The sequence below is a fragment of the Sus scrofa genome, chromosome 1, assembly GCF_054392235.1.
Source record: "Sus scrofa isolate SSC_HxYL_T2T_F1_AM1 chromosome 1, Sscrofa_HxYL_maternal_Yorkshire_Landrace_v2.0, whole genome shotgun sequence".
Lineage (NCBI taxonomy): Eukaryota > Metazoa > Chordata > Mammalia > Artiodactyla > Suidae > Sus > Sus scrofa.
In genome coordinates, this window is record NC_139383.1 from 1,686,983 (window position 1) to 1,700,076 (window position 13,094).

The 13,094-nt window shown below is 50.5% G+C and overlaps 1 protein-coding gene and 1 non-coding gene across 16 annotated transcripts in view; both read right to left on the reverse strand.

Annotated features, from left to right (window-relative positions):
- AFDN (afadin, adherens junction formation factor) overlaps positions 1-13,094 on the reverse strand; it is a 129,194-nt gene that overhangs the window by 94,573 nt on the left and 21,527 nt on the right. The window contains exon 1 of one of the 15 annotated variants that reach the window (XM_085015250.1): positions 415-7,614. The exons of 11 other annotated variants lie outside the window; for them this stretch is intronic. In XM_085015250.1, the coding sequence (XP_084871376.1) occupies positions 415-477 (63 nt within the window). In that variant the 5' untranslated portion in view covers positions 478-7,614. Of the gene's footprint in view, positions 1-414; positions 7,615-13,094 lie in introns of those variants that run through there. 3 more of the 15 variants (XM_085015248.1, XM_085015246.1, XM_085015249.1) reach the window with 3 other exon arrangements.
- MIR9824 (microRNA mir-9824) lies at positions 1,439-1,514 on the reverse strand. The gene has a single exon (NR_128509.1). It is a non-coding gene; the product is annotated as a microRNA mir-9824 (primary transcript).

Here is a 13,094-nt window from a genome sequence, read left to right on the forward strand (position 1 = left end):
CTGTGGAGCGGCCCAGGCCAGCACAGCCAGATGGGCATCCTTTTACAGGTCCTTACGACGACCCAGTTACGTAGATGCTACCATTAAACCCTACTCCCAAGATCAGGTCACTAAAATTCACAAAGTTTGAGGATCTTGCTCACAGTTACGTAGCAAATCCAGAATTAAAACCCAGACCCACTGACCATCAAAGTCCCTGCCCAGCTGGCCCTGAGGCCCGGTCGCGTCCTGAGATTCCAAAGCCCACATGAAGAGACTGTACTAAAAGCAGAGGGGAAATGCTAGCCCCGGGCCTACTATGCACGTGAATAAATGGAAACTCTTAATGTTTGCAGAATATAATTGTAACTAATTTTCAATAGGTACATTTGCCCAAATCAACAGACACAATGTAGGTTTTTCTTAAAAGCTTACGTCTAGAGAAGAATCCAGTGGCATGGTACCCAAAGATGAAGCCCAGGGGCTATTTTCCTGCATAATCGGTGACAACAGCTTACGTAGTGACTCTCGGAAGCCTCAGGAGTCCCAGCCTGCAGGCTGGCGCTACTGCAGCGGAGAGGAGGCGGGGTGGTGGTGGTGGTGGGGGGTCCAGCCCCTGCGGCCCCTGTCCTTTCCTGGACCACAGAGCCAAGCATAGCTCCCACACCGTTCTGGGGGCACGTCCGGCCCCGGGGTTCCAACACAGAAGCCTCGGCCAGAGCCCTCCTCCCGCTGCCTTCTCTCACTTTTCACAGCGGCTCCATCTTCAAAACACACCCAGAACCCACCCTAGTCTTGTCAACCAAGCCAGCTAGTCACTCCTGGCTCTCTTCCTGGCCACTCATTCTGAGGTCAAGGCCCTCCCCTCCTGCGGCCCTCAGACCCTCCATTCAACTTGTATCCACTTCGATCCACTAGCCCAGCCTTTGCTGAAAATCAGGGACAAGGAATCATTTGAAGAAAGGCAGGAAAGTGGGGATTAGAATGGGGTGAACTGTGTAACTGTCTGGAAGTTAAACGGGAAAATGAGACCCTAAGGCACTTTCTGGCCCTGAAGGCTTCACCGAGCTCGCCCAGGCTCTGCCCACTGCCCAGGGGACAACGCGGGCAAAGTGAGCACGTACGGCAGAAGGACCCGCCGGTCCGCAGACTCTGGGTGGCCGTAGCCGTGGCCACGGGTGAGGTCTGGCAAAGCCTACGGCGCTGCACCGTGACAGCGATGTCCCTTGGCTCTTCCTAGTCTGTGCGCGTAGCTCCGGCTCCCTGTTGGACCGGCCCCCCTAAAAAGCCATGGGGTGACCATGCGGGTGAGCTGCTCCTGAGCACGAAAGCTGCAGCCCGCTGGGCACTTCCTCCTGGTCCCGCCCTGCAGTCACGCAGGGTGCGCTCCCAACCCGCCACCCCCGCCAGGCTGGCAGACAGCACCTGCGAGGACCAACATCGGCCTGCAGCTTCGTCCCTTCACCTCAGCGCTGAGCACCCCAGGGTCTGCCCTTCCCCCACGGCCACCCCGATCGCCTCCGCCAGAGGCTCACCTTATCCTCTGCACAGTAACCTCCGCAGGACCCCATCACCTCGCTCAGGAAGCGGAGTTTCCACATCACTTGTGACCAGACACACCTACAGGCCCCCAAAGACACGAGAGCACCAGCTGCTCTGAGAATCATCAACAGGCAGTTCCGCACCAGCAGGCCGTGAAGAAACAGGGGCGCCTCTGTGGCTGGGAGGGGGCCCTGCTCAGCAAGAAGACAGAGCCCAAGGGAACCAATAAAGGCAGGTCCGCAAAGGAGGGTACTGTCCTTGAGCCCTGCCCAGCCTCCCGGGCACCCCTCAGGCGCACGCCGCTACCCTGCGCAGTAAGAGGGAACCACAAGCAGTGCAGCTCTGCACCGAGCCATTTCAGCTTCGGACCCTGCAGAACACGTCGAGATCAGTGGGGAAAAAAGGAAACCTCGGGTCAGATCGAGCGTTCCGAGCAGGCCACAGCAGGCCTGTCTCAGAGACGTGCTAACATTTGGGGTCTTCTTGTTTTTTGTCTTTTTAGAGCCGCACCCAGGGCACATGGAAGTTCCCCAGCTATGGTCACATTGGAGCTGCAGCAGCCAGCCTGCGCCACAGCCACGGCAATCCTGGATCCCAGCTGCCTGTGCGACCAACGCCACAGCTCAGAGCGACGCCGGATCCTTAACCCACTGAGCGAGGCCAGGGACTGAACCTGCGTCCTCACGACACTATGCCTGGTTCTTAACTCACTGAGCCACAACAGGAACTCCTCCACCGATGTTTTGGGAGACAATTCTCCAAGTTCTGCCAAACCTAAATAAAGTAGCCTATAAAAACGCTCTTTGATTTGATCTCATTTGCACTGAGTGTTCATCGATACCTACAGATTTGGTTTGCCGGGTGACCTCGACACCCACAGGACACCTGAGGACAGCTGTCACCAGAAGAGTCCCTTAGTATATCAGCATTCTAATGCATTATTAGAATATTCAGCTAATTTGGGCCAGTATGAATAAATCCACAGAACTGTACTCAACCCAGGAAGACTGAGAAAATAAAGTCCCTGAACCTAGACACGGGCATGCAGCGACCAGACGAACACACAGCAGCGGCCCTAAGGAACATGTACGTATTAAGGCTGCCACGTGCAGGTGCTGAGGGATCAGCCCTGAATTCCCCAAACGGAGAGGCAGGTCCTAGTCCCTCCCCACTGCCCAGGGGAAGATGAAAGGCAGGCCCAGCGAGGTTAGGCACTTCGTGGCAATCGCACAGCACAGGTAGCCGGCACCTGCCCCAGCCTGAAGCCCGTGCTCGGAGCCTTCTCTTCAACCGTCGCTCACCACCCAAAGGGTTTTCCTCACCACAGGCAGAGGAGCCCATGGGCACCAGGCAGGCAGGATGTACGTGCCTGGCACTGCCCCACGCAGGAGGACACCTGGGGTCGCGGAGCAGGACACGAGAGCGGGCACCTCAACAGGAGAGCTGCACCTGTGAGGGTCAGTTAACAGCCACGTGAGCACAAGTCTCCCCAGCCTAAGAGGCGGGAGCACGGCAGCCAGGGCCCAGCCTCCACCCTGGCTACGGCCGGCGGGGACGAGGGCCTTTCACGCAGGCCTCTGGGTCCTCCCTGGTCTCCAGCACACACACACAAACCACCGGGAGTCAGAACTTCCAAGGACTCTATCTGATGCCCCCAGCGGTGGCTGTCCAGGCTCACCTGCCAGGAACTCTGGAGAAGAGAACTCTGCATTTGCCACACACCGCCCCGAGGGCTCGGCGACAGAGCTGGTGTTCTGACGACCAGCAGCCGGCGGGGTGGTAATTTTCTAAAGACAACTGTGTTCTTAAAAAGATGCCCTCCTTCATGCTGGCGACGCATTTTCAAGAGAAAACATCTACAGTAAAACACGGCGGCAGGGCCTCCCAGATCTAAGGGCCGAGGTGCTGGGGCGCGTTTCGGGAGGAAAGGCCTTGGCAGCAGGGGCAGTGACCACGCGGAGCCACTTCAATCAGCCGGGGCTCGGGGCCCTTTGCCTTTACCGCCGAGGGAAGGAGGAGACGCGCGACCGTCGCTGGCTGCTCTCCTTTCGGGCTGCCTTTCCGGACAGGAAACACCGCCCTTCTCTCCCGAAAGCCTATGTGCACCTTCGCATAAACCTCTCCCCCAGAAACACGGTCACCAACGAGGACTGCAACGGAAACGGAACACTGCCTGGGGTCGCGTCGCATCGCGACTCTACAGGAAACTATCTTAACGTTCCTCAGAAGGAACGCGAGGCACAGAAAGAGGGAAGCCCCCCCGGGAAGCTACACACCACGGAGCCACGGCGGGGCGCCCAGGCTAACGACGGACTATCTCCTACGGACTATCTCCTCGGTTAGGGAAACGGACCATCAATCGGTCTTCTTATCCAAACCGGCCGAGAGTCACCAGGGCAACGCCAAACCTCCTTCTGCTCAAGCGAATCCGAACCATTTGCTCTAAAGCCTGAATAAACCAGGTCAACCACGCTCCAGTCACCATTCCTCTCACCGCGCTCAGTATTTATTTGAAATCCCTTTCCAAGCCTGTAGCAAAACAAGGCTACTTTCAAATAGGTCGGAGGAGGAGACACTCAGTCACGGAGACAATTTATTCCCAATGCTGATGCCTCCAAAAGCGTGCAAAACATTAAGAAAAAATGCAGCTGGGCCTTCAAAACAGACACGTCAGCAGTGCCCACAACCACGGGCTGGCGTTAAAAACAGGAGCACCACTGATGTGAACAGCTGAGGTAGAGAATGGAAGCGATACTTGAATGTGGGCTTTTGGAATCTTGTAACATTTTTTCAACTTCTATTAACTATTTTAAACCACTTTTTTAAATTACAGGCATTTCATTACCTAAAACTTTTATAAACGAGCCCGCAGAATAATTCGAGCGCAAACACTCTCGGCGAGGAAGAGTCTGCTCCACACCTGCGCGGGTGTGTTTGGTCTTTATAACACACCGATTCCACTGAATTTTTGGTCTGAAAACAAAGCCACAATGGCTAACACATCACAAGGCACACCTGTCGGACGTGAGGCCGCCGCGTCCCCGGCCGCCGCCCGGCCAGCTGCCCCGCCGAGAAGAGCAAGGGCGCCGACAGCGGGGCCCGGCTCCTTTCCGGGACGGGCGCGCCGTTTGGACTAAAGCGCTGAGCTGCCACAGGCGCCCACGGAGGGGACACACGCAGGCCTCCCTTCGACGACTCTAACGAACACCCATCCAGCATCCGACTGCCCAGACGTTATAAAGAAAACAATTCTCTGCCAGAAAGCAGCCTCTGAGAAAAGCAATGAGCCAGCCTGTGTCGCCAGAGCCTCAGCGCTAACTGCCGGCTTGATCCGCGTCACCACCCCCTGGGCCCTGCGGGCAGCCCTGCGGGCGGGCCACCGGCCCTCCAAGGCAGAGGAAGTCCGCTTGCCCTGAGACGCCACGGACTCAGGCCACCCAACGCTCAGGCGCCTTACGAGGAGATGGACAGGTCGAACCTCCCCCTCGGTTCTCTTCACGTTTTTCAATCTCTCTGAATAGCTACCACATACACATACGCTGGGGATGTGAAAAATGCTTAAGAATAGGGAGTTCCCGTCGTGGCGCAGTGGTTAACGAATCTGACGAGGAGCCATGAGGTTGCGGGTTCGGTCCCTGCCCTTGCTCAGTGGGTTAACGATCCTGCGTTGCCGTGAGCTGTGGTGTAGGTTGCAGACGCGGCTCGGATCCCGAGTTGCTGTGGCTCTGGCGTAGGCCGGTGGCTACAGCTCCGATTCGACCCCTAGCCTGGGAACCTCCATATGCCGCGGGAGCGGCCCAAAGAAATAGCAAAAAGACAAAAAAAAAAAAAAAAAAAAAGCTTAAGAATAAATTAAACCCACATGACAAAAGCAATAATCACATTTGAGACTAAAGATTATGTTTTATTTCTATTGTCATCTTTTTTTTTTGGCCCCGCCTGTGGCATACGGAAGTTTCTGGGCGAAGGATGGAACCCATGCCACAATTGAGACCCAAGCCGTTGCAGTGACAATCCTTAACCCACTGTGCCACAAGGCAACTCCTCTAATCGTTAACTACTACAATTGTACGAATGTACAGTATAAATACACAAATGTAAATGAAAACAACCCTAAAAGACACCTGTCTAGCCCAGGGGTTATACCCAGCTTTTGCTGGTCTGGTGAAGTCTCTCCAACTGTTTTCAGAATAAGAATTTAAATGCGTAAGTAAAAGGCAAAGGATTACAAGGTGAACAATCACATTAGCAAAATACAGTTATTAAAATACTTTTAAAATCTGATACGGTAATTAATAGAAGGGGTTTGTTTTGGTCTTTTCAGGGCCGCACCCATGGCATACGGAGATTCCCAGGCTAGGGGCTGAATCAGAGCCGTGGCTGCCACAGCCACATCACCAGATCCAAGCCACATCTGCGACCTACACCACAGCTAAGGGCAACACCGGATCCTTCACCCACTGCGCAAGGCCAGGGGATGGAACCTGTGTCCTCAGGGATACTAGTCAGATTGGGTTCGCAGAGCCACCAGGGAAACGCCCTGAGGGATCTTTACCAACATGTTAAAATAAGATCTAGGTCTGATTTTATGCATTTAAAGTTCGACAGTTCTAATTCTGAAGTAGATATGAATATAAACTCACAAATGAAGCAGATGCTAAATTTCAGTTAGAGATAATAAAAATTTACTTACTGAAAATTAAGATGTAACACTCTTCTCATCCAACTTCAAAAACCCAGAGAATCTATTTATAGGCCTCAAATTAAGAACCCTGTAACAGGCGTTCCCGTGGTGGCGCAATGGTTAACAAATCCGACCAGGAACCATGAGGTTGCAGGTTCGATCCCTGTCCTCACTCAGTGGGTTAAGGATCCAGGGTTGCCATGAGCTGTGGTGTAGGTTGCAGATGCAGCTCAGATCCTGCATTGCTGTGGCTGTGGTGTAGGCCAGCAGGTATAGCTCTGATTCGACCCCTGGCCCGGGAACCTCCATGTGCCGCAGGTGCGGCCCTGAAGAGCAAAAAGAAAGAAATAAAGAAATAAAGAAATAAAAACAGAACCCCTATAGCTCCCGTGATGATAAAGTCACCACCAGCACCTTTCTGGGTAGAGCTGGAGAGCAGGAAGCACGGTCTCACACAAAACCAGATCCATCTCACAGTGCTTCACCAACAGGCTTGGTCTTATCAACTGCTATCACTCAGGTTCAAACCGTGGTTTGTGAACAGTCGTCCTTTTCTACCCATTAATGAAACGGAACAGAGCAGCGTAGACGTCTACGAGGCACAGGGCCCTCTGGGCTGGGGCACCGGCAGGCCGGGCCCATGAGTCAGCTCCAGGTACACCGCGTATGTGCCCTGGGCTTTTCTGACCACGGTCACAGTAAACCGGTTTGGAGTGACAAAGGGGCTTCCTGTGGCACCTGGGCTGGAGCTTCAGCTGTGCTGGGAGGAGCGTGATGCACTGTGGGAGGCCTGGAACATCAATCTCTCCGCCAGACACAGCTGGGACGACCAAAAGGTCTCCAGATCTGTGCATGTGCCCCAGGGGGCGAAAGCGCCCAGGGGGGGCACCACAGCCAGACCAAGGCTAGTGCCCCTCCAGAGCGCCGCTCCAGTTCCCGCTCCCCCGATGCCCTCGTCCTGGGACGTGGCTCCGGGGCCTTCACTCCTTTCTTCAGCACACTTGTGCTCTACCCTCCTGGCCTGAAAGGTGCCAGACTTGATCACAGAACTTCAGCGGTGCCTAACCCACTGATTCGAATACTTTCCCTGTAATTAATGCAATTTAAGATCACATTAGCTCGCTGGTGACAACCTCGTGTTGTTGCTTCGCATGACAGTAAAATGACAATTCTTGAGTCATTTCCATGGTAGGTCACCACATGCCGTCTCCCCACCTTGGCACTCCTCTGCCGTTTACAGCCTTGGACGACAACTAGTCACCTGGCTGCGCGTTCATCTCGACGGTACTCAGATCCAGTCCTTAAACAGAAGAACCTGACGGAAGACACGGCTGAACCCCCGACAAAGGCCATGAGCATTCGGACGGAGGCTCCTCCAGACCCGCGGACTGGCAGCCTCGCCTCTCATCAGCACACAGCCACTGAGGCGGACCACGCGTCGACGGAGCCAGGCTGGTTCCTGGGATGCACTCGCTGAGCCTCCAACCCCAGGGCGGGGCTGCCCTTCGGTCTCACCAGGATCGCGGAGAGCACGTCCACGAACAGCGTCCCTTCACGGTGGCAGCACGGTCCACAGGCTGCTTTTCAAGCTTGTACTGCCTGCCACATAAACACCTTTAAGGAAGCCCACACTTCAAAAAGTACGTGTCATCATAAAGCAATTTAAGAAACGGTAATACACATGACTACATACAAATAAACTTCTGTTTGGCAAAAAGGAAAAAAGCACACAAGAAGTCACAAGGACAAGAGACAAACTGAGGGAAAAATATTTCCAACTTACGTGACAGAAAGAAATATAATCACTCTAATATAGAGGGTCTCTATAGTGTGAGAAGAAAAAGAACCCATCTAAAGATGGCCAAAAAAATCTCAACATGCAGTTCACAAAGAGGTGACTATGCTCAAATAATAAAAAAGGGTGAGCCACCTCACTAAAGATAAAAAAAACACTTCCGAACAAGGAACAAGGTAATAAGATGCCATTTCTCAGTCACATTGGTAAAAATCTCTAAGTTTGACCACATCCTCTATTTGCGGAGCTGGCAAAAAACAAAAAAGCAGGCACTTGCCCACGGAGCAGAACTGTGACAGTATTTGGCAAAATGAAATATCCTCGTACATTTTGACTCAGCCAGTCCACTTCTGAGGATCTGCCCCAAAGACACACGGCAGTCACTCGCGGCGGCACCACTGTCCAGAACAGCAAAAGCTTGGAACTGATGCAGCAAGGGATGCTGGCTGGGTGAACTCTGGTCCCTCCATGTAAGGGAATAAACTGCTGCCTTTAGCAGAAATGAAGGCGCTCCTCACGCTGCGACACGCGCGGGACACGGCCCGGCCGAGTGAAGAAGCAAGAACCCGACAGCACCCAAGGCGAGCACCTTTTACTCAAAGAGCAGGAGACACACACACGCCCTCTATCACACCTGCAGAAGGAAACCTTCCTTGAAGCGAATAAACCAGAATGTAATAAAAGTCAGAAGCAAAGCCTTTCAAAATGTGCTTCATTACACAGCTTCAACTTTGCAACTGTGTGATTATTCTAAGTAATAAAAATTAAATTTTAACTGAAAGCAAACACTAAACTTCGAAAACAAATTAATGCCTAATTTAATACGGCAAGTTAGTCACACTGCCGTACGAAAAAAGCTTGTTTTTAAGTGATCTCAGAACTCTTTATGTTCCCAGTAGAGACTCTATTCTAAGGATCCCTTATCTTGCAAAAAATACTAATATTTACTCCAAAGCCCTATTGTCAGTCTTATGTATGATATACTAACTACATGATAGGATGAGCAAACACCGTGTAATACAGTTACAAAAACACAATTTTCGATATAAAGGGTATTTTTTTAAAAATCTAAGGAAGTATGCATAAACCCAGTAGGGCCAAATCTGAATTGGAAACATCACTGAAAGTCATGGACTCCCCCCGCCCTGGCCCCCAAAGTAAGTAACTCTTTCCACTGAAAAGGCTTTGAAGCGAAAGACAAGCTGTGGTAACAAGCCTCTCTAGCACAGACTGCAGCCTCGGAATACTCTTCTCCACTCAAAGGAACCAGCGCTCGTTGGAGAAATGGTTTGACCGGGTCTTGGCCAGAAGATGGACACAATGAGTTTGGGATGCCTTGTTATGCCAGAAAACCACAAGTTTCCCCAAAAACTTCTCAAATAAAATCCTCTAGCCAACCAAAAGGTGCACCTGGCCAAATCCGCACAATTTAAATACCAGCAAAACTAATGACGGCAACTGACTGAAGCACAGAATCCATGAAAATCCTCAAGTTCATAACGACAATAAAGAGAAATGAGAAAACCAAAAATAGGAGTTTCCCTCATGGCGCAGTGGTAATGAACCTGAGTAGCATCCATGAGGACACAGGTCTGATCCCTGGCCTCTCGGGTTAAGGATCCTGCATTGCCACAAGCTGTGGTGTAGGCTGCAGACACGGCTCGGACCCCGCGTTGCTGGGGCTGTGGTGTAGACTGGCCAGGGAACAGATACAAACCAGCTGGATCTATATTTGAAATTTTCCCAGTTAAAAAAATGAAAAGTTATAACTACAAACTAATTATTAAATATAAAATACACCTATCTTCATAAAAATACAGAGACTCTGGAAAAATAAAAGGAATTTGATTCAGTAGACAGACAATGAATTAACATCAGGGGCCAACACCCGGCTCACACTGAGCAAACAGCAAGGGTGTGGCCGACAGTGAGAAAGGGTCTGACCTGGGTTACAATCCCAGTACTTTCACTTATAATAAGCACACAGCTTGGGTAAGACACGGGAATCTCGCACGTCCCATCCACAAAATGAAAAGGTTGCTACTGATTTCACGGGGTCTTGTGGGCACCACACCATGTGCGGTATGTAAAAGCACCTGCCACAAACAGGCACCAGATGATGAACGCCACTTCCCACCCACAAATTCTCAAGTGCGCACATACAAAGCAGAACTAGTGTGAAAGGTTCATAATCCTATCCCAGCAAGACAAAGAAAAAAAGGCAAACAACAACGGAGCATAAATTACAAGTCTGTAGGTACATGAAAAATGCAAGATGTTAAGCTTTGTAGAAAAGCAGGACTGCTCATCATTCATAAGTCATAATTCTATTTCAGAAATTCATGTCCAAAAGTCCAAATCATTTCCAAAACTCTGACTGTAACCAAATCAACACAGATAAAATTTTGAAATGTCTTCTTGTTTAAAGAAAATAACCGCGTCCCTGACCCTGCCTCAGTCTCATGACGTCTAAAAGAAAATCCAGAAAGACGAAACCAGGGAATACCCTTTTAAAACCTGCTCCTTATATCTGCCCTGAGTCTTAAGTATGCGAAAAATTTTAATAGTTTCTAAATTTGAACAAGGGTCACGCACCACACAAAGTATATACACAAATCAGTAGACTGTCGTTTATTGTATGTACCGTAACTTTCATATGGAAGCAAATACTCAAACCATGGCAGCTGATACTAAGCTTCTCACAGTCAAAATGCTTCCCTCTGTATCTTTTTAATATAAAAAATCTGAATTCACAGTATTCAACTTATTTTGATTAAAAAAAAACCTCAAGTAACTTACTAAATTAAACAGTATCTTCAGATCTCTACTGCAGTACTGCAGTAGTGAACAAATACAAGTACATTCTGAAACACAGGCAGGGCGTTCCCATCGTGGCTCAGTGGTAACCAACTAGTATCCATGCCTACGCGGGTTCGATCCCTTGGCCTCACTCTGTGGGTTAAGATCCGGCGCTGCCAGGAGCTTCGGTGTAGGTTACAGGTGGGGCTCAGATCCCCGGTTGCTGTGGCTGTGGCGCAGGCCAGCAGCTGTAGCTCCGCTTCGACCTCTAGTCTGGGAACTTCCATACGCTGCACCTGCGGCCTTAAAAAGTTAAAAAAAAAAAAAAAAAAAAAGCAAGCAAGCAAAACAAACACAGGCATATCCCTCCACATCTTAAGGCCTTCCTATGTTGTCTAAGACAGCTGAATGGCGTTGGGACAGAGGTGGAGAGAAGAAACGAGAGAGAGAGGAGTTTGGGGGTACAGGCTGCGAGAGCAGTGACATGAGCATTAAAGCCTCACAGCTGGGGTTTACGAAGAAGGCAAAATACTCTGTTTCGGTACAATATCCAGCCTTCTCTCCCTTGGTGTGCTGAGCGATCTTAAAATGCATACCTGGTGCCAACCAGCACCTCCTGACTGCACTTCCTGCTTCACTATCAGATGACCACAGCAGACTGGAATGTCACTTGGTACCAGGCAGGAGAAAAACAGAACGCTAAGTTGCATAAACCCAGCACAGGGATTCTGGCTGTTCAGAGGCGGGGGGGGGGGCTTTCAACAGCACTCGTCTAGAAAAGGCGCACCGAAGGGCAAAGCGACACTGAGGAGAAGCGCTCCCTGCTCAGCGGAGACGTGCTCCTAACACAACTGTGCTAGAGAACGATCATGAAAAGCAGCAACCACTGAGGCAGAGTCTCATCCTGCTCACCAAAAGAACACTTTCAGCTCCATTCCAGACTCTTCCACACTGAAAATAAACATTCCAGACATGCGGGACGTTTAACTATAACACAAACATGTATAGACTAAAAAAAGTACATTCTGGAATAAATTCTTTAGATGATTATTGAAATATATCATAGGCATGATCTCAAAGGCAGACACAGAAATATAATTAAAAGTGTTAGGTTCTATGAAATGAAAATCTCAAAAATCACTGACTCTTTTTATATATAAAGTTACACTATATCTTTTGGAGAAGATATTACTATTTCTAGACAAAAATCAGAAACAGTAACAAATGAGAATTTGTTTCAATTTAAGATACAGAATGCAGAGACCCTGAGACATACACTACTCCCCGCAACGGGACCCAAGGAGCAGCAGCATCGACTGGTACCGGGCTACACAAACAGGCCTCAACCTCTGTCCGGACACCAGCAGGGAGGGTTCCTGCAGGAGCAAAGCACCACGGCCGGGAAAGGGAGGGAACACAAGTGACGGTGACGATAAGAAACCCCAACGGCAAAAGCCCCCAGGTGTCCATCCCAGAGGGCTTCTCGGGTTCGGAAGGAACACACCCATCCTGGGCTTTATGCCACCTACTTCAGCTCCGACAACAACCCTGGGAGGGTCCTGCCACTTTCCTCTCTGAGCCGGTCAAAGAAAGTCACATGACCAGCCAGCAACCACGGGTCAGAATTCTTACACAGGCAGATGTGAACAACAGGCCGGCTTTTAACCACTAAGCAAAAGTGCCTCGTACCCTGTTGTAGAAAAGAAGCCTGTAACCCTTCCAGCTCCAGCAAAATGCAGACTAAACCATCAGTAGGCATTCTGACCACAGGACAGATAACGCAAAATAAACATTCTCTTAAATACACTGAGTTAATAAAAAAGAAAGAGAAATCCAAACAGGAAAGCCAGAAAAACATGGTTATGGAATGGAATCCTCAATAACCAGCCCTGGGGCACTGGGCTCTAACTGGGGGAGTGGTAGGGTGGGGTGGGGTATACCCCACGGCAAAGAAACCCCAGTTGGAGTAAATACCCAAATGTAATAAACCATAAAACTTTAAGAATAAAACATGGGGCATATTCATCAAACAAGAGGAAAAAGATATTTAAAAAGTTTAAGGGGAGTTCCCATTGTGGCTTAGAAGTAATGAACCCGACCAGTATCCATGAGGATGCGGGTTCAATCTGCGGCCTCGCTCAGCAGGTTAAGGATCCGGCGTTGCCTGAGCTGTGGTGTAGGTCGCAGATGTGGCTCAGATCTGGCGTTTCTATAGCTGTGGTGCTGGCCGGCAGCTGTAGCACCAATTCAAGCCCTAGCCTGGGAACTTCCACGTGCTGCAGGTACAGCCCTAAA